General features: G+C 36.0%; 1 protein-coding gene across 2 annotated transcripts; it reads left to right on the forward strand.

Annotated features, from left to right (window-relative positions):
- Positions 1–751: 751 nt before the first annotated feature.
- On the forward strand, positions 752–19,630 carry NEIL2 (nei like DNA glycosylase 2). Of its 2 annotated transcripts, XM_051975972.1 has the most exons (6): positions 752–818; positions 1,109–1,224; positions 9,275–9,414; positions 14,674–15,041; positions 16,891–17,084; positions 18,477–19,630. In XM_051975972.1, the coding sequence occupies exons 3-6, from the start codon at positions 9,277–9,279 to the stop codon at positions 18,794–18,796; spliced, it is 1,020 nt and encodes a 339-aa protein (XP_051831932.1). In that variant the 5' UTR covers positions 752–818; positions 1,109–1,224; positions 9,275–9,276; the 3' UTR covers positions 18,797–19,630. The 2 variants fall into 2 exon arrangements, with proteins under 2 accessions (XP_051831932.1, XP_051831931.1); XM_051975971.1 differs by having other exon boundaries at positions 765–1,224.
- The last annotated feature ends 2,150 nt before the right edge of the window (positions 19,631–21,780 follow it).

The raw sequence follows: 21,780 nt of genomic DNA on the forward strand, positions 1-21,780 counted from the left end.
TTCCTTTCCATAGTGCCACATTTGACGGTCAGATACAAGTTAACCCGGTGTAAGGTGAGAGGCAGTAAAACATCCGGCGCAGAGGGCAAGCCGGTCTACGCAGGATTAGCGGAAGAAATCAGGGATGCTTAAGCCTTCAGAAAAGATGAATTCTTGTGTACTGGATTCTCTTCAAGCACTAGAAAATGGAAGAGGTTTTAAGCTTGTTCAGGATCCACAAGGCAGAACTGAGAATAGTAAAAAGAAAAAAAAAGAGAAAATTTAGGCTGGGGAAAGGAAAACGATTCTCTTTACTTAATGAGATAGCCCCGAGAAGAATCGAAGGTCCCTGAAGTGCCTAAACTTCCCCTCTCCGGGAGGCTCCCCGCCAAAGCTTAAAAGATCATTAGATGAGTAAGAGGCCGAGAGGATTTAAAGGATGACTGGGAGATCCTTGGCAAACTCTGAGAGATAAGGGGACTTTGCTAAACGTCCCGCACCCCCTTCCCAGATCTCCACTGTATCTCTGTAACGCCACTTCTTTCTTCTCTCTTCTCTATTTCCCTCTTCCTCCCTCCTCCCTCCTTCCTTCCTCCCTCCCTTCTCCTCCTTCCTCCCTCCTCCCCCCCATCTCCGCGTCCTCTTTCCAAAACCTTCTCCTTCCTCTTAGCTCCACCCCCTTATTCTCTTCTCCAATGATGGAACCCTTCGTTACGCCGTCCTCCCCTGTGATTGGATGACTTCATCCCGCGGGAGCTTCCTATTTGAAGCTGGGAGTCAAACGAAGCTGGCTGAAGGTGGCTAGAGTGGGACCTTCTCACGTAGCTGTTTCCAAAGAGGTTGAATCTCCTCTTTCCGTCATTTCTACTGTCCTTGTGCCAGGGTCGAGAGCCCGGGCTGAGTTGGGCCACACTCGGGTTCTTGTCACACTCTCCTGTTTCCTTCCCTTAAGGACTCTTCCCATCCCTGTTAGCCGAAAGTGGAGACTGTGTTCCGGGCAAATCTTCGAGAGGGTTCCAGCTTCCTGGGGATGGGGGAGGGGTGGTGAGGGACTGGAGGTGGACTGAGCATGGGGTCCAGCCACTTCCTTGGGAAGAAGGCCCTCTGAACGCCCCCTTTTTATTTTCAGCAACCTCTTACTGGTTACTGGAACCTCTCAGGTCCAGTTCCACCTCAGTTTTGCAAGTTCTGGAACCCTGGACCCGCCAGCTGCCTCTCTAGGATTTCAAGTGGACTTCTATAAGGGTCAGTAGAGCCTCTTTTCACCCCATCCCCATTAATAGGCTTAACTCCCCAGGGCTGCTATTCGCTAGTAGTTTGCTTTGTTTGAGTTGATTATTTTGGATGTATGTGTCGTTTGCTTGCTGTCGCCTTTCAATTGTAAGCTTCTTGAGGATTGGAACTGTTTTTTGCCTTTTTTTTTTTTTAATATCATCCCTCATTTGGCACAATATATGGAAAGTGTTTAATAAATGTTTATTGAATTGAATTATTGAAATAGGGATAATTTAGAAAGCCAAATGATCCCTAAAGTTCCAGGCCAAGTTGTATGACCCTGTTGTGGACATTAATTTCCTGTTCAGTTTTGGGAACACAGCCTGGGGAATAGTAGATACTGCCTTCTGAGGCTGAGGGATGTAGAAGCAATCCGAGCCTATTTGATGGTATATATCCTTGAGGGCTTTACCCTAAGCAGACCAACAATAGCCTTGACTATTCTGGATACATTCGTACACAGGGTTTTGTACAGAGAAGGAAAGAGGGCAGTAAAGTATACACTTATTGTGATGTACCTATCTTCCGTGAGATTTTTCATCTCGGTAAAATTTTTAACTTTTCTTATGAATTTCATCACCTTAGCATGGGAATCAAGCAGCATATATTCTTGAGCCTTCATTCTCTTCCTTTAAAATAACATATGATTACTTAGGTCCCTTCGAATTCCAGCATTCTTTTATTCTGTGATCTTTCTTCTGCCTCCTTTGTGAGATTCCCTTCCGGATCCAGACTTTAAGCATAGGTGTCCTTCAGGTTTCTGTTCTGGACCTTCTTTACTAATACATTAATTCACCTTATGATCTCCTCAGCTTCCTTGGATTTAATTACCATCTCTATGCTGATTATTCTCAGATATACCAAACTCTCTGCTATACCTCTAGTCTTACATCTCCACCTGCCTTTCATCTTGAATTGAATGTCCAGTAGACTTCATATGTTCTAAACAGAGCTCATATTTCTCTCTAAAACCTCTCCAGCTCCTCTCTTCCATCTTAATATAAAAGGCAAATTATCCTAGTCCCTCAGAGACATGAAATTGACTCCTCATTCTTATTCTCTTTCCATCCCTCATCTAATTTGTTACCGAAGCCTTGTTGCTTTCATCTCTGCCAACATCTCTCCAATATGTCCTCTCCTTTAGTACCTCCATTCTAGTGAGAACCTCAATCACTTGATTCCTAGAGTATTGTCACAGCCTTCTGGTGGGTCTGCCAGCTGAAAATAAAAATGCTCTGTTGGCATTCAAAGCTCCTTATAATTTTCCTACCCCCTTTCCAGTCTTCTTTCACATACTCTGATCCAGTGATACTGCTATCCTGGTTGTTCCATGAACAAGACACTTCATTTCTTGGTTCCAGGAACTTTTTGCTATCTGGTTCTTCGCTGCTTTGGTTTCTTTCTGGCTTCTTCTAAGTCCCAGCTAAAACCCCACCGGCTACAGGAAGTTTTCCACAAACCCTTGTAGTTTTAGTGTCTTCCCTATTAATTATTTCCAATTTATTACATAACAATTTATATGTATTTGCTTGCATATTGTCTCCTCATTAGATAAGCTCTTTGAGAACAAGGGACTATTTTGCCTCTTTGTATTTCTGGAGTTTGGTACAGTGTCTGTCACATGGTATGTGTTTAATAAATGTTGATTGATCAAAATCCTACTACTATATTGACTGGGATTACTATGAATTCATATTATCCAATTTTGGGCGGGGGGTGAGGGGATGGGAGGGGTGTTCTTTGTAGCTCCTTAGCAAAATTTGTTATTCATTGATTTTTTTTTAGCCCATTCAGCTTAATAGCTATTCTAAAACATTTCTCTCCTCAAGCTTTCAATGTTTTATCCATGGTCTTTTTTTTGTTGTTGTTGTTACATATTAATAGCTTTTTAAAAAAAATTTGGACAAATACATGCATAGATAGTTTTCAACATTCACTTTTGCAAAACCTTGTATTTCAGATTTTTCTCCCTCTTTTCTCCCCTTTCCCTCCTCTAGCAGCAAACAGCCTAATATAGATTAAATATGTGTAATTCTAATAAACGTATTTCCATATTCATCATGCTGCCCAAAAAAAATTAGATCCAAAGTGGGGGAGGAATGAACACTCAAACAATAACCACAATTTTAAAAGGTAAAAATACTGTGCTTTGATCTACATTCAGTCTCCATAACAATGGAGTTAATTATGGATTAACAATGGAGTTCTCTCTCCGAATTTGGATGGCTCTTTCCATCACAATTCTATTGGAATTGCCTTGAATCACTTCATTGTTGAAAAGAACCAAGTCCATCACAGTAGTTCATCATATAATCTTGTTACTGTGTGCAATGTTCCCTTGGTTCTACTCACTTCACTTAGCATCAATTCATATAAATATTTCCAGGCTTTTTTGAAATCGGCCTGCTCATCATTTCTTATAGAACAATAATATTCCATTACATTCATATACTATAAATTATTCAGCCACTTCCCAATTAATGGGCATCCACTCAATTTCCAATTTGCCAAAAAACAACAACAACAAAAAAAAGCTGCTATAAACATTTTTGCACATGTGGGTCCTTTCCCCTCCTTTATGATCTCTTTGGGATACAGACCTAATAGTGACACTGCTGGATCAAAGGGTATATGTTGAGGACCATACCTTAGTGTGAAGCCCAGAAAATCTATTAAAGTCTGTTAAAGGGGACTGCCCCATTAAGGGGCAGTTCAGTTTCCCCCAGCTGTACATCATAACACATTTGAAGGAATTGCAAATCGGCCTTTACTGACTCAGATGTTGCTTGTGAATTGAGAACGAAATAAATTGGAGGCAACGGGAAAGAGGAGAGAAGTCAGAGAATATAATTGCCTCTTGGTCTCCTTATATTGTTATTATCCTCTCACATGAAGACATCTAGTCTGCTGATCAGAATTAGAACCCCATCAGCCACTAGCAAGTGACTTCCATAAACAGGTATACATAATTTTATAGCATTTTGTTGCCAACAGTTCTAACATATTCTTGATTCCTGCTCCAAAAGATAAATAACATAGAGACCTTTTGCTATGAACTCCCTTTCTCCTCCTATTTCTTAAAATTTCTCTATCCTCTATCTCTGAGGATTAGATCGTTCTTTACCTTGGTTTTTTATTGCCAAAGCCAACATACCTTCATTTATATGCTTTTTGTCTTATTGATCATTCCCACTCTTCAATTTCTTTCTATAATTTGGCTCTTTTCTATCTTCTTTTATGCAAATACGTTCAACTTTAGCTCATTCTTTAAAAAAAAAAAAAAATAATTTTATCCTGATGGTACTCCTAAACTTTTGTTCCAAGTTGTTTGTCTCTTTTACAGTCAAACTTATGCCTATACATTTAGGCTCTTCATTTGCTTCCTTCTCAAACCTTTCCAATCTGATTTCCCACCCCACCAATTGCCTACTGCTCAAGATTACTGATAATCCTTGAACGGCTAAATCTGATGCTTTTTGTCCTTAACCTCTTTATAATTTTCAATGATTGATTACAGCTTTGTCTTAGGTATTTTCTTCTTCTGATTCTGACATTGTTCTCTCCTAGCTCTCCACCTGTCTGTTTGTCTTTTCCTTTTTTCTATTATCATTATTTACTGCTCTCTAATCTAGGCCCAGTTCTCTTCTCTCATATATCATCCCCTCACTTTTTCTTGGAAATTCTATTTCTGTATATCTCACAGATATTTCAATTCGGTATATCTAAAATAGAACTTGTCTTCCTCTAAATACAGCATCTCCTCAAACTTCCCAGCTCATGTTGTGTATCACTCACTGTCTTAATCATAATATTTGTGTAATCTCTGACTTTTTCTCCCTCTTCCCCCGACATTGTCAAATTTTGTGGATTCTATTTCCATAATCCTTCAGGCCCCTTCTTTCTTTTTCCCTTTCATCTACTTTGTTTTAACATCCTTTTTTCCCCAGTTTTCAACATTTGTTTTTAAGATTTGATTTCTATTTTTTCTCCCTTCTCTCCAAAAGAGCAAATAATCTGATATATATTATATATGTGTAATCATATTAAATATATTTCCACATTACTCATGTTGTGAAAGAAGCATTAGAACACAAGGGTAAAACCACAAGAAAGAAAAAAACAAAACCAAAAAAGTGAAAATAACATGCTTTGATCTACATTCAGACTCCATAGTTCTTTCTCTAGATGTGTTTTTTCATCATAAATCTTTTTGGAATTGTCTTGGATTATTGTATTGCTGAAAAGAGTTAAGTCTGTCAAAATTGATTATTGCAGTGTTGCTGCTGTTGTTTATTATGTTTTCCTGGTTCTTCTAACTTCACTCAGGCTCAATTCATGTAAGTCTTTCAAGGAATCCTCTTTCTAATTGAACAGCTGTTCAGTCTTTTACTATTTCTCGACTATTTTGACAGCCGCTCAGTTGGTGTCCCTATTTCTTTTGTTTCCTCTTAGAGTTCAAGGGAAATCCAGAATATTGGTATTCTGATCCAGTGACCAGATATTACTCTAAAATTTGGAGGCTTAGATAATATTCAAGTCCAGAAGGAGCTATTTATTGTAAATGTAATACCAATTAAAGGGCTAAATTCCAAGAGAGGAAGATAGCAAAGAGCAAGAAACAAGCAGGTAAATTTGTAGGAATTTGGGGGTACAGAACAAAGAACAGAATAGGGTAAATGATGTCATGGCATTGGGGTTCACATTTGGAAAGTTTGGTAATGGGGGCTAACAGTGGCTCCCTTTTTTAAGCTAAGGGAGTATTCATTGTTTGGATCTACATGCAAGAGAACAGCCCAGAGTTTTAAAGGACAACTCTGATATCCTTGAAGAATAACTTAGAAGAATAAAGATATCAGTTCCAACTCCCTTTCTTTCACACACATTTTCCAAGGTTGTGCTGTATTACTCTCAGTACCTACATTCCTGAGGTGACTATCATTCCCAAAGCCAGGAGGCTTGAGGGTTTTTTTGAAAATACTACTTTTGAGGGGCAGCTAGGTAGTGTAATGGTTAGAGCACCAGCCCTGAAGTCAGGAGGACCTGAGTTCAAATTGAGAGGTAAACTATCCTTTGTTCTTCTAATTTGCTTATATCATTCTTTATGCCTAGATCATGAATCCGTTTTTACCTTATCTATGGTGTTAAATGTAGGTCAATGCCTAGTTTTTGCTGTACTAGTTTCCAATTTTCCTAGCAATTTTTGTCAAATAGTGAATTCTTATCCCAAAAGTTGGGGTCTTTGGATTTGTCAAACACTGGATTGCTATAGTTATTGATTATTTTTTCCTGTGATCCTAACCTATTTCACTGATTGACTAGTCTATTTCTTATACCAAATGGTTTTGATGACTGCTGCTTTATAGTTTTAGATCTAGTACAGCTAGGCCACCTTCATTTGATTTTTTTTTTTTTTAAATTAATTCCCTTGAAATTCTTGACTTTTTGTTCTTCCAGGTGAATTTTGTTGTTATTTTTTCTAGGTCAGTAAAATAGTTTCTTGGGCATTTTATTGGTATAGCACTAAATAAATAGATTAGTTTAGGTAGTATTATCATTGTTATTATATTCGCTTGACCTGTCCAAGAGCACTTGATATTTTCCAATTGTTTAGATCTGACCTTATTTGTATGGAAAGTGTTTTGTAGTTTTGCTCATATAGTTCCTGACTTTTCCTTGGCAGATAGATTCCCAAATATTTTATACTATCTACATTTATTTTGAATGGAATTTCTCTTTGTATCGCTTGCTGTTGGATTTTGTTAGTGATGTATAAAAATGCTGATGATTTATGTGGATTTATTTTGTATCCTGCAACTTTGCTGAAGTTGTGGATTATTTCTAATAGCTTTTTAGCTCTCTGGGGTTTTTTAAGTATACTATCATATCATCTTCAAAGAGTGATAATTTGGTTTCCTCATTACCTTCTCTAATTCCTTTAATCTCTTTTTCATCTCTTATTGCCAAAGCTAGCATTTCTAATACAATATTGAATAGTAATGGTGAAAGTGGGCAACCTTGTTTCACTCCTGATCTTACTAGGAATGATTCCAGTTTATCCCCATTACATATGATGCTTACTGATGGTTTTAAATAAATGTTACTATGCTAAGGAAAAGTTCATTTATTTCTATACTCTCTAGTGTTTTTAATAGGAATGGATGTTGGATCTTATCAAATGCTTTTTTTTTTTGCATCTATTGAGATGATCATATGGTTTTTGTTAATTTGGTTATTGTTATAGCCAATTCTGCTAATAGTTTTCCTAAATATTGAACCTGCTCTGCATTCTTGGTCTAAATCCTACTTGGCCATGGTGTATTATCCTGGGGATGATTTTCTGTAATCTTGTTGCTAATGTTTTATTTAAGATTTTTGCATCAATATTCATTAGGGAGATTGGTATATAATTTTCTTTCTCTTCTTCATCCTATCTGGTTCAGACACTTAACACTTCCTGCCTGTATGACCCTGGGCAAGTCACTGAACCCCAATTGCCTCAGCAAAAAAAAGAAAGAAAAGAAAAAGAAAAAGAAAATACTACTATTGGGGTTTCTACTTCATCACTCTTTTTAACCTATCATTGGTTTAGCTTCCTTGCTCTTCTAATTTATTTGTGATGTAACCTTTTATATCTGGACTTTAGCTTGGTGTATTGTGTACTTTGTTGCTCTAAATCTAATTTCTGCCAAATTGATGTCCAATTTTCTTAACAATTTTTGTGAAATAAGTCCTTATCCTACCATCTGGATTCTTTGGAATTTTTGTGCACTAGCTTACCATATATGTTTTAAAAGCTCTCCTTTGTAACCTAGTCCTTTCTGATTAATCATCAGTCTCTGAAGTTATGCTTGTTCATTGCATCAACCAGGGTTCTTAAGTCTTTCAAAGTTGGTTTCCTTTGTAGAAATTATTTTCCTGATTCTATTACTTCACTCTGTACCAATTGACAAAAGCACTCATAGGCTTCTTTGAAATTTATAATTATGGGGCAGCTAGATGGTTCAGTGGATAGAGCACTCTCATTGAAGTTAAGAGGACCCTAGTTCAAATCCAGTCAATCACTTAATCTTCTAAGATTCTCTGTGACCCTTCACAAGTCACTTAAGCCCAGTTGCCTGAGGAGAAAAATCTTTATTTCTTACAGTATATAATGTTCCTTTACATTCCTAGGCCACATTTGCTTGCTTTTCCCTATTTGATGTGTACTCACTTTGTTCCCAGTTAATATAGTATTTTTCACTACAACAAAAGGTGCTGCTTTAAATACTTTTGTGCTTATGGGTCCTTTCCATTGGTATTGAGGACAATAGTTTTATATCATTAATTTTTTTCTAGTGTTTTTTAAAAATAATTTTCTAGTGTTTTTTTTTAAATAATTGTTGGATTAAATTGGGTTTCTCTTAGCTGAAAATCTTGTAGTTGATTTTTATTGAATCATAAAATAGTGGGGATTCTACATAGGCACCTTTTTTTGATAAACCCCATCATGTATATAAACTCGAGCTCAACTTGATTATTATCTTGTCCATGAATGCATTTTGTACTTTACCATGTCCTTACCTTATTCCTGGAATGTCCTTGCTAATGCTTCAACCTTTAATCTCCATCCTAACCTGAATAGACTAACTCAAAATGTATTATTGATTCCGTGATCTACCTGTTTTGTATCATCCCTTTCTCATTTTACATGGTATTTTAGTGTTTAGTTCTCTAATGCTTTTAGGTTATGTATTTTTTTTTATATTACGTAACCCCTAGGTAAGATTGTAAGCTCTAATGAGAACAGAGTGTTTTTATTATTTTGGATCTTACTAAGCTCTTTACCCTGACAGAATCTAGAGATATGTTGAGTCCTGTCTAAGTGCATTATAGAAGAAAGCACTGGACTAGCAAGATCTAGTATCTTGTGTCAGCTCTGCCACCAGTGGGAGTTCGTACTTTTCTGACAATAGAAAATTGACCATCACTGACTGGTGGTCTCTGCCTTTTTTTTTTTTTTTTTTCCTTTTTCTGTTGGCAGGAATGCCAGAAGGGCCATCTCTGAGGAAGTTCCACCAGTTGGTGGCTCCATTTGTAGGGCAGTTGGTGGTCAAGGTAGGGGGCAATAGTAAGAAGATGGACCCCAACATGCTAGAAATGCTTCGGCTTCAGGATTCACAGGTAAGGTGGGTTTATAGGACAAATGTTTGATTTTATTCTGACACCACATACTGTCAGCTTGTCTGCCAAACTGTTTTTAACTTTGAAGGCTACTCTGTTTCAACAAGTATGTGCCCATTATTTATTGGGCACTTTGCTAGGGATACAACAACAAAACAAAACACATCCCTTAACCATATTTTCTACCATAGAATTCCTAGGGTATGATCCTCTTAGTTACCACCTCTATTCTCATGCTCTCAATCCATTTGGGAAAAGATAGCTGTAAAAGTATTTCATGTAGGGGGCAGCTAGGTGGCACAATGGATAGAGCACCAGCCCTGAAGTCAGGAGGACCTGAGTTCAAATGTGACCTCAGACACTTAACACATCTAGCTGTGTGATCTTGGGCAAGTCACTTAATCTCAATTGCCTCAGCCAAAAAAAAAAAAAAATTTCATGTTTCTTTTAAATCTAGATTTTTATTGCCTATTTCACCTGGCTATGCCATTTATAAAATATATATATATATATATATATATATATATATATATGTATGTATAAAATATCCTGTTTATAACTCGAGGTCAAAAGCTCATCAGGATATCATGCTTAAGTAGTTTATACACTTATGTTTTCTTGACTTCTGCAGCATTTGACATCAATAACCACTATCTTTTTCTCTGAGTTTTCTTGTTATGGCTTTCTTTTGCTTTTCCTCTTACTTATCTTGATCTCAATCCTTATTTTCCTTTAGATATCCTCTAATGCCACTTCCTATATAAGGCCTTTACATTTGTTTTTAAAACTTTGAGTTCTAGATTCTCTCTCTTTCTTTTGCTCCCTACCCTTATAAAGAAGGCATACATGAAGTTTTGCAAAACATTTCCATAAAAAGTCATGTGCAAGAAAACATTTCTCTTCAAGGAAAAAAAAAGTTGTCTTTTTTTTGTTTTTTGTTTTGGTTTTTTTAAAGCATACTTCAGTATGTATTCAGTCACAATCAGTTTTTTCTCTGGGTGTAGATACATTTTTCATCAAAAGTCCTTTAGAGTAGTCTTGGATCATTGTAGTGCTGAGAATAGTAGAGTCATTCACAAGTAATCATTCCATTAACATTGCTGTCACTTTTGTTCACTTTGCTTAAGCTGGTGGAAGATTTTCCAGGTTTTTCTGAGTGCTGCTTGATTGTCACTTCTTATAGAACAATAATATTCCATCATAATCATATAATCACAGTATATTCAGTCATTCCCCAATTGATGGGCATCCTCTCAATTTCCAATTCTTTACCCTGAGAAAAAAAGTACTATAAATATTTTTGTACATAGAGGTCCTTAAAAAAAAAAAAAAATCTCTTTTGGTATACATGCCTTGTAGTGGTATTTTTTTTTTTTTTTGATTAAAGCTTTTTATTTTCAAACCATATGCATAGATAATTTTCAATACTGACCCTTGCAAAACCTTATTCCAAAATTTTTTCCCTTCCCTAGATGGCAAGTAATCTACTATATATGTTAAACATGTACAATTTTTCTATACATATTTCCACAATTATATGATGCACAAGAAAAATCAGATTGAAGAAGAAAACAAAGTGCAAGCAAACAATAATTTAAAAAGTGAAAATGCTGTGTTGTGATTCAAGCAGTCCCCTCTTTGGTTGTAGATGACTCTTGTTTATTGGATTATTATTAGATTATTGGAACTGGCATGAATCACCTCAAAATTGAAAAGCCACGTTATCAGAATTGATCATTGTATAATCTTGCTGTTGCTGTATACAATGGTGTCCTAGTTCTACTCACTTCATTTAGCATCAGTTCATATAACTCTCTCCAGACTTCTCTGAAATCATCCTACTAATAATTGCTTATTGAATAATAGTGTTCCATTACATTCATATACTATAACTTATTTATCCATTCTCCAGTTGATGGGTATCTATTCAGTTTCCAGTTTCTTGCCATCTAGTAGTGATACTTTTTGATGCCCTTTAGGCATAGTTCATATCTTTTGATTTTTTTTTTTTTTTTATCAGTTGGGGAGGGGGAATGACTTTTTTTTAAAAAATAAATTTGACTCAGTTCCCTATACTTTTGAGAAATGAAACCTTCATCAGAGAAACTTGTTTCAAAATTCTTTTCATAATTACTGTTGCTAATTGTATTCCCCCTTCCCAGATCATTCTATTCTTTTTCTCTACTCACTCTGTCCTTTCTTAAAAGTATTTCACTTCTGACCATTGTTTCCCCTATTATGTCCTTTCTTCCCCACCTTTCATGTTTTTTTTTTCCAAAATTCCTTTTGAGTTCTTCCAGGGCTTGAGACCAGTTCTTATTTTTCTTGGAGGCTTTAGATGTAAGAATTTTGACTTTGTTATCTTTTTCTGAGTGTTATGTTTTAATCTTCTTTGTCATCATAGTATCTTTCTGTGGTCAGAATCTTTTTCTGTTGTTTGTTCGTTTTCCCAGTCTGTTATTTGTCTTTTAACTCTTTATTAAAGTAGGGATCTATTTCTAGTATAGAAGGTGCAGTGTTCCAAGCTTCAGGGGTTTTGTTCAGCTGTTTTCAAAGATCCTTCTAGGAACCTATACTATGAGCCAGCACTGTTACCCAGATCTGAATATAGAAAAAACAACAGAGTCCTGCCTCAATGCCTGCAAGGAGGCCCCTGCAATCTCCCTTTGACATGCCAGCCATTCAGCCTTCACTTCCACCTTCTGTAGGCTGAGATCTCCAGAAGCTACTGCCACAGCTTTGCTGCTGCTGTTGTTGCTGCCACTGTTAAATGCAGTGGCTCCCAAAGCCTGTTCCTGATTTGCTGGGGCTCTCCACACACTCTAGTGGAACAGACCTTTCCTATAGACCTTCCAGATTGTCCTTGTTGTCTCTGGACTTAGAGGTTTTAAAATTGCCACTACTGCTACTTATTCAGAGGCCTCAAAGTCTGCCCCTGACTTGCTGAGGTTTAGGCTGTGCTAGACCCACCCTAGTGCAGTCTTCCAAGCAGTCTTTGGCTTGAAAATTGTCCACTAGGTTTTTGTGGGTTCTTATTCTCCAAAATTTGTATAGTGTCATTATTTAAAGGTATCTGCAAGGGTTTAGGGGAGATCTTTAGCGAGTTTTTCCCTTCACTCCACCATCTTGACTCCCTACAATATGTTTTAATAATATTAAAAAATTAGAAACGTTATCAAGTATAAAGACTCTGCATGGCAAGATTGGGAGAAGGGAAGTCATATGAAGATTAATTGAAGAACCTGAGGTGGGAATAAGCTGACTTGAATGTGTGGTTAACCATAAAAACCTTTAATTGCATTAGTAAATCCTCTATAGAGAATTTATGGAATGATTTAGACAGGAAATAATGCAGAGATTTTGTAGATGGCTTGCAAGTAGCATTATAGAAGAGTTACCTGCACCAGTGACATACTAAATGCAGTAAAGAAAATAATGCTGCTAGAAATACTTTGAACAGGTACCTCTTTGTATTGTTTTTTAAATAATATCCCCGTAATAGGATTTTTGACTCAAAATAACTTTTTTCATTTAGTTCTTTTAACTTACTACTAGACTGCTAGAATTCTTTTGGAGAAAAATTTGCTATTAGTGCATGTATTGTTTCTCTACAACTCCATCTGTGTCTGCTTTATTGTTAGTTGAGGAGATATAAAGTCTCACTGATAATGTAAACTTTAAAGTTTTGAACTGTTATCTCTTTAGTGTAGTACTTGGAACATATTAAGTGCTATCTCTTGTAACAAAAACTAATAAGCAAGGAATGGGAAACTGTTCAGCAAAATTTAAAGTATATGCCTTGTTTCTACCTCCCATCTTCCCAAGTGGCTCCTCTTTACTCCTCTCATTTTCCTTCTGAAATATTTTTCTAGCCTCAACTATCTACTTTCTCCTCTTTATTCTAAATGGTGTTTTTTTTTTTTTTTTTCCAGTCCTATATCCTCACCTCTTCTCCTTGTCTACTTCAACTTTGGAGAAGGTGTTGCCAGATTTGCTCTTCTTTGATGATTCATGAATTGCAGCCTTTCATGATGTTAATTTTCTTTAAGGCATAAAGTCTTAAAATCCTGATATTGTAAATTATACTTCTGTCCCCCCTTTTCCATCAGTGGAAACTGAGAGAACAGCTAGTTCATCATTCGCCATATAGCCTTTACAAGTTCTCTGAAAATGGGAGAGGGCTTAGAAAACTGAATTTTTTCATGTTTTAATAAATTTGTGCTTCTATTTCTGTAGGTGCTGAACTTAGTTCATCATTGCATATTGCAACCTATCTAGACCCTAGTCTTAATTTTGCTGTTGTTAAAAATTTGATCATCCTCTGGCTAATATTGGGAGTGAATCTCTTCAAACCTTGTTGGGCTTCTCCTTAAATTTTAAGACATAGACCTATATTCAAAAGCTTTCCAATTTATCACCACTTTCAAGAACCCAGAGTCACCTTTATACTGTTACTCAGTCCTTCTTAAAAACCTATATATATCAAGTGCAAGTAGACAGATTAATTTGTTAGGCTTCTGGGATGACCCTCTCTATTGTATTGCTAAAGTATGTTTGATTTGTACCTCTTGATCATTTAGCCAGTATTGATTGAACCTTCAGCAGAAAGCTCCTGGGCAGGGTGAAAGATCATCCCTTCTCTTAAAATTAATCTTCATTTAATTTAACTGTTTAGTAAATATACAAAGTAAAAAAAAAAAAAATAGAAATAATTCCCAGAGGACCTAGTTAGGGGAGCCTAGGAAGGAACAGTTTTACTATTCTAAGTATAGAGTATCACTTTTCTCTTTCATATTAAGGTTTTAATAAAAACTAAATTTACCACTATATTGATTTTATTTTGGGTGCAGTCTATCTTTGTCCCTATTTCTACCAATATAACTACTTTGGTTTCGGCGTAGAATTGTTAGAGAAAGGGCACATAGTATTCTCACCACGCTCTTCTGCTGAGCAGCACTTAGAATGTGGGTGGCCAAATGAAGGACCTGGGGGAAAAAAGGGAAGTCCTCGTTTTGAGACTAGAAATTTGCTATAGCTATTTGACCTAATAATGCAAGAAATAAATAATACTTCATTGTAGTAACAGAAGGCGATACTGCTCCCAAATAAGCAGAAAAAGCAGTATCTGTTACAGGAAATCAGAGCAAGAGTGCTGGACAGAGGGTGCCACAAGATTTGAGAACAAGTCTTTCATCAGCATGTACTCCCCAGACACATTTTCTCTAGAATGTTGCAAGTTATGTCTGTTCTTCCTTCTAGGTCCATGGGAAGAATTTATATCTTAACTTTGGCCTAGGTAAAGACCTGGAGCCTCCTAACAGTTTGCAGTTGCCAGAGCATCTCCAAAAGGCAGTGAACCTCCCAAAGAAGACAAGTGATCATAAATTTGAATCTACCTCAAGGCTAGGTGGACAAGAAGTCCCTAGTTCATCTTCAGATATTAAAGCATTTGAGCTTGGGGAAAAAGTAAAGAATTCTGTTAATGAGCCTTGGTGGCTGAATACTCCCCAAAATTCCGAGCCTTGGCTTTGCTTCCATTTTGGTTTGTTTGGTAGTGTTCGGGCAAATGAATTATCCAGAGCTACAAAAGCCAACAAGAGGGGAGACTGGAAGGATCCCTCACCCAGGTATTAGTTTGGTCAAATTGTTCTCAAAACTAAGAAAGGATGAGATGTGTGAGTGTCTAGCTTTTGAAAAATGTACATATCTTTTATTTCCTTTTACAGAGAGAGGCAGCATGTTTATATAGGCTAATTAGTACAGCAAGAATTCAAATCCAGTTGCTAACCTAGATGTATTATAAAATTTTTGGAAAAGTCACTGTTTCTTTTTTTCTTTTTTTAATATTTTATTTTCCCCAAATTACATGTAAAAGACAATTTTAAATGTTCACTAAAAACGTTTTTGAATTCCAAATAGCCCCCCTCCTCTCACTAGGGTAAGCAATTTGATATAGGTTATATATGTGTAATCATGCAAAACATATTACCCATATTAGTCATGTTATGAAAGTCATACCCAAATGGGGGGCCCAGAAAAAAGATACTCAGAGTGAAAAATGGTATGCTTCAATCTACATTCATATGCTATCAATAGCATTTTTTCATCATGAATCTTTTGGAAATCTTGGCTTATTATATTGCTGAGAATAGATAATTCATTCATAGTTAATCATCATACAATTGCTGTTACTCTATACAGTGTACTCCTAGTTCTGCTCATTTCCCTTTGTATTAGTTCATATAAGTCTTCCAGATTTTTCTGAAACTAGCCTAGCACAACAGTATTCTGTTACAATCATGTGCCACAAACTTGTTCAGCCATTCCCCAATTTATGGGCATCCCTTTAAATTCCAATTCTTTGTCACTATAAAAAGTTGTTTTAAATATTTTTGTACAGATAAGTCCTTTCTTTTTTTTGAATCTTTTTGGGAGATAGACTTAGCAGTGATATGTTGATGGACCAAAGGGCATGTAATTTGATGGTTCTTTGGGCATAGTTCTAAATTGTTCTCCATAATGGTTGAATCATTTCATAATTCCATCAATAATGAAATAATGTCTCATTTTTCCCACATCCCCTCCAACATTTATTGTTTTCCTTTTGTCATATTAGGTAATCTGATAAGTAAAGTCATTGTTTTCCCTGTTTCTTTAAGAGCTGTGTTTTTCCCCCATTTATAAAATTAAATAAAAAATTTGTTTCTTTTTCTATAAATATATAACTATAACATTTCTATATGACTTTAATAACTCAGTAAGAAATTAATGGAAAATGTGAGGGTCCTTATGAATGCCTAATGATATTTCCCCCCCAAAAAAGTGCTTGTCATTAGCACTTTTTTCTGAGCAGTTTGAAATGAGGAGCTATGATTCTTACTCCTCATAGTGTCTTTAGGAATGGAAGAATAGAAAGGTTTCCCAGCATCATTTGAAGTCTAGTTTTTGACTAGAGCTGAATCTAGAATTTGGTCAGATAGAAAGAACACTGGCATAGCAAGGCAGATACCATAAACTAGATTTCTCAGGGGTGATAGCTAGCAGGATCTCGGTATTAAGGAAGCCTTTAAATGCTACTATGGCTAGCACTTCCAAAGGCAGGCTTCTTTCTGCTGTATTCCTCTGCCTGTTTTAATTTTTAATCTTTGTTTAGATTAAGACATCAAGAAGCAGGAACATTTCAGTATACAAAAAAATAACAAAGATTGCATGCTAAATATTCTGATTGTTACATATAGTTTTTAAGTAACAAAATTGCACTTTTTGTCCCTCTCTCAATTTTTGGTTTCTCCTGTTTGTTTTTAATGTTTTAACTTATTTTGTTTTTTCTGCCCGTTGTTTTTTGTTTCATTGTTGTATACCTCCCCCAGAATCTTTTGTATGTAGTATGTGCCTGATAACTGTTGCTGTTTTTAGCTCAGCTCTATTGATGGTCTGCCTTGTACTGTGCTGTAAACTCTCTCGTTTTTCTTTTAGGTTGGTTCTACACTTTGAAAAAGGTTTCCTGGCATTTTACAATTGTCAGATGTACTGGTGCTTGGGACCAGTGGTCAAACCAACTTCAGATATCCTATCTGAGCAGTTTGATCGAAGACAAGCCTTGGAAGCTTTGAAACAGGCTAACCCTGTCTGTTATACTCTTCTGGATCAAAGATACTTTTCAGGCCTGGGTATGACTGACCAGAAGGGGATTTGTATGTTTTAAAATGTTTAACTTTGTTTATGTCATTTCCCCTTTTGACAGTTTGCTGAAGCCTATGGATACATCATTGTGTCCTGCTTTCTAGAGCCCCCAAATTGGGGTGATAAAAAATAGTGAGTCCTGCTTTCTAGGCTCCCAAGTTGGGGTAACAAAATGTGCCATTGCTTTCTAGAGCCCCCACACTGGAGTGATTTAAAATATACCTTCCTAGTAGAAAAGTGATAAAGCAGGACTCCTGAGGATGGTGGGAAAATGGAGTTCATTTATTTTAAGAGCTTTTCTCTTTTTATAATGTAACAAAAACAACACTGCTTACATGGGACCATATAAACAACTTGCTATTGTACATAGTTTGCCACTTGGCATCAACTCTGCTTCAATCACAACACAGGTTTTCACCATCCCCTGACTTCTCAGGAAGGCCGAGAGCCCTCAGGGGAGATGGGGAGCTGAACCAGACATTGTCAGCAGGTTCTCTCTGGGCTGAAGGGGTTTATACCTCACTCAGAGTTCTCCCACTGACTGTGACCCTTTACACATCCTCACTAATATTTTTTAATGCATAAAAGTATTACCAAAAAAAAAAAAAAAAACAGTGCTCTAGAACAAGGCATAAAACCACTGCATAAGAGGAAGAGGTTCTCATGGGAATGAAGGGAAGAAGAGTGCTTTGGGAACATAGTATGATTTGCTATGCTCTGATAGCCTGTGCTCAGAGCTGATCATTATGCTGCTAATAAGAGGAAATTGATGTTGCAGCTACAGCCAATGTTATTTTTAAAAATCTCATTCTTAGTCCCCTATTATTGCTAACTTGTTTTAGGATTGTATACCATGAAACCTGAAAAACTTCCTCTCCAATGTTATATTTTTTTAATGTGATTCTTTGTCCCCTAATATGCTAACTTGTTTTGTTTGAGATTCTATGTTATCATAAGACCACTGAAAAAATTCCTCTAACTGCAACTTAAATATTAGAAAAGGTACCTGGGGACACTGAGAGGTACAAAGACTTGTATTCAGATGGATTTTGAGGTTGGCCTTCTCTACTAGGCCACATTGCCTTTCTCTGTGTTAAGTGTTATAATCTCATATGGCCAGCTCACTATTAACATATATATGTATATATACGTTGCTTAGCTGTTCTTTCAGTGACTTCAGAGAATCAGTGCTCTAGTTTTAAGGCAAGGATCTTTCTCAGGAGTGGGCTCTCTGGGGATTACTCAAAGTTGAATGGTGAATTGAACAAGTTAAGATGAATTTGCAAATCCAATTATCCTTCTATTACTATGATTTATATGTTTACTTATATATCTATATTTCCTCATTTTTTTTCCCTTCCTTTCATCTTGATTTGTAGGAAACATCATTAAGAATGAAGTTTTGTACTTGGCTAGAATCCATCCCCTCTCTTTGGGTTCTTGCTTAACTTCTTTGAACCTTGAGTCTTTGCTGGACCATGTTGTGAGTTTCAGTGTTGGTTGGCTGCAGAAAAAATTGGAGGGGAAACCACAACACTATCTGATCTACCAGAAAGAACAGTGCCCTGCTGGACACCAGATCATGAAGGATAGCTTTGGGCCTCCAAATGGTTTTCAGAGACTCACTTGGTGGTGTCCCTATTGCCAACTCAAGGTGGTATCAGAAGAGCCCAATGAAGTTCAGATTACTCAGGAATAGCTTCCATAATATAGTACTTTGTAAAAAGATGTTCCCTTTGCCTTTTTCTTTAGTGTTGGTTGTTCTATATGTTATATTGAGTGGGGTTTGTAGAGAAGGGAACAGAAGAAAGTTCAGGAGAAGATACAGACAATAAAAAGATAGTTTTGAAAGTAAAAATGGAATTACACTTTTTTAAAAAGCAAGTGGTCTTCAGTGTCGATTTATATTTTCATGCAATTCTCTTTTTGTGTCTTCTCTACATGAAAATATATTTTTTTTTAGTATTTCAGAATAAAAAAGATAAATGGGATAGGGTTTATTCAAGAAGTTTCTAAGGCATTTGGGTCCCCTTTTCTTGAGAATTTCTCTTTTTGAAATGGCAATGGTTAATAAAGGGTGCAGGCCATTGGCTCTAAAACAACAATGCTTTTTGTAAGTAAAAGTTTTATGTTAAGAAAAATATCTAATTAGTTTTTCATATTTCAGTTTCATTCTTAAAAAAGGAAAGGAATACCTTTTGACAATAGCTAAAGAGAAAGATCTCCTGAGGTCAAAGTTCTGCTACAGACATTTGCGAAATCATCTGTGAATTAACAGATGTATTTGTTGAGAAGTATTTTCTTTTTAAGCATTCTAAGTATAATAGAGGTAGAAACACCACGCTGTTGATTAGAGGATGAAGGTAGCATACCATGGTTAGAGAGCTCTTATTCCTTTGAGGTTGGTTTTTTTTTTTCCCTGACTGAAGTTATTTAAATATTGAAATGTTAATTTTTATGAAGATCCCTCTCAAAAGTGTCTATCTGATATTGATGCTGAAGCATAAAAATAAAACTACCCTTTGCTAATTGACTATTTTGTTTTTTTTTCCAATAAAAATTGAAGACAGTGTTGTGTGTAACTTGAATTCCAAAGTGACCTGTGTTCTAACCTTATTTTAACCTTGAATCTCTTACTTCTTTTCCCTCATTTTAAAAATGAATGTGAAAAGGCATGGTAAACTATAACTAGAAATAAGATTTATAATTCATTTACTTATAGTATATTATAAAGATTTCTTCTCAGGGCTTGCATGGAGAGTTCTAAGCCCAAGTTATCCCATCCTCTGTAAATATGTTGGGCTTGGTTATACCCAGAATAGAATCTTTGGTTATTTAAACTATACCTCCATTTAAAGGAGTGGACTGAAACAAAACTAGCTTATTCTGATAGCCATTCTTGATTAAAAAGGTAAATTACTCCTTAAAATCCCTGATTTTCCTATATTATTATGTGATTGTTATTGATAAGTAATATAAAGACTTTCTTGTTAAAGACATAAATGTCCTTTAGTCTGATGTTCTTGACAGTGATACCAAAGAATACTATCTTTTTTCACCTCCCTAAAAATTTGGGTTACAATCTCGTTTTCCTTTAACTTGTAAATTCATCAAAACCCTTTTTGAATAGTATGTGAACTCTAGTTCGGACTGCCTTCTCATCAAGACTATTACAATAGCTTTTTAACTAGTTTCTATCCACTACAATCCATCTTCCACTCAGTTTCCAAAATGATTTTTTTCTCAGTTGCGAGTCTGACCTTTTCCCTTCCCTCTCACTGAGCTCCAAGGATTCCTTTTATTATCAGCATCAAACAAAGTCTGGTTAGCATTTAAAGCCCTTTTTAACTCTTGCCTCTTTCTAGAAACCATTGCCGACTAATTAGATTTTAGACCTTCCACCAACTCATAGTCTGGTTGCATCAGCCTACTTGTTCCTTAAACATCACTCTTTTATCAACTCATTTTTATGCCTTGGTACTTTGTTTCTGAGGCTTGGAATGTTCTGTCTCTTTCATCATGATTTTAATTTCCCTGACTTCAAGACTTGCCTCAAGTACCAACTTCAGCATTTGGCCTTTCCTGGTCTCCCCAGCTGCTAGTGTGTCGTCCTTTCTGAGTCTACCTTCCATCCACTCCTGTATGTATTTTGTGTGTACCTTATGTATAAATCTTCCCCTATTAGAATAAGTTTTTTTGAGTGAAGAGACAATTTCTGCTTTTTCTTTTGTTCAATTTCCTCCTGGAAATATTCATTCCTCTTTAGTCTATGTTCTTGACTGTTCCTTTTTCTACTATGTTCCCACCTTCTTTTCTCTCTCCACATTTTGGATTTCCTTTTTAATGTGTTGTTTTCCTTCATTACAATGTAAGGAGCACTTTTTCCTTTTATTCATATTCCCAGTAATTTGCATGGTTCATGACACATTAATAAGCAGTTAGTGCTTTTGTTCACTGACTATGCCTACTTTGCTGGTTACTCTGTCAGACTCTGTTTACTATTCTTTTTAGATTATATCCCACAGATATGGGGCCAGTTTTTGGTTTTGTTCTTCATGTTTCCAGTGTGACAATTTTAGCCGAGAATGAATACATAACATATATATAAATAAATAATAAAGATCATATAAATGGAGAGATATATTCCTTCAAAAACTAGTTTCTTCACAACAGTATTGTTAGGTAGTTGTAGCATACTTATTTTTACAGATAAACTGTTAAGTGACTTGTTCAACCACTAAATGGCTGAATTTTTCTAATATTTCTTCCACTAAACTACACTGCCTTTCCACTAGTCTTTAATCATGAACTTGTGAATAACCTAAGTCCTTTCTACTGCACTTTAAAGGCCATTTCTTTTTGTTACCCCTTCTTTGTGCAATATGCTTAAAACACTTTAAATTGGGCTTTTGTGTACCTCTTTTGCAGTCTAAAAGTATCTTTTCAATCAATAAAAACTTGGTGAATTCAGGGTATATGCTGCTATGAATGCAAATGGATATAGTGTACTCCAGGAAACATTTTGACAAGTTCCAAAGAAATTTGCTGAATTACTGAGTATATATTGGATTATCCTTGGCTTTCATTTTGAGGGAGTTTGGGGTAGATGATATGTGATCCATCAAACTTGTGAAAAAGATTTTGCCAGCATTTCTTAAAACAATTGTTACTCCAAGTTCTTAA

This window comes from Antechinus flavipes, chromosome 2 (assembly GCF_016432865.1).
Source record: "Antechinus flavipes isolate AdamAnt ecotype Samford, QLD, Australia chromosome 2, AdamAnt_v2, whole genome shotgun sequence".
Lineage (NCBI taxonomy): Eukaryota > Metazoa > Chordata > Mammalia > Dasyuromorphia > Dasyuridae > Antechinus > Antechinus flavipes.

What these genes read in the sequence shown, in the direction of transcription:
- NEIL2 (XM_051975972.1), top strand. Translation starts at nt 9,277, where the DNA reads ATGCCAGAAGGGCCATCTCTGAGGAAGTTCCACCAGTTGGTGGCTCCA. An exon ending in TTCGGCTTCAGGATTCACAG is followed by an intron (nt 9,415 to 14,673) that starts GTAAGGTGGGTT and finishes TCTTCCTTCTAG; the next exon opens with GTCCATGGGAAGAATTTATA. An exon ending in AAGATACTTTTCAGGCCTGG is followed by an intron (nt 17,085 to 18,476) that starts GTATGACTGACC and finishes CTTGATTTGTAG; the next exon opens with GAAACATCATTAAGAATGAA.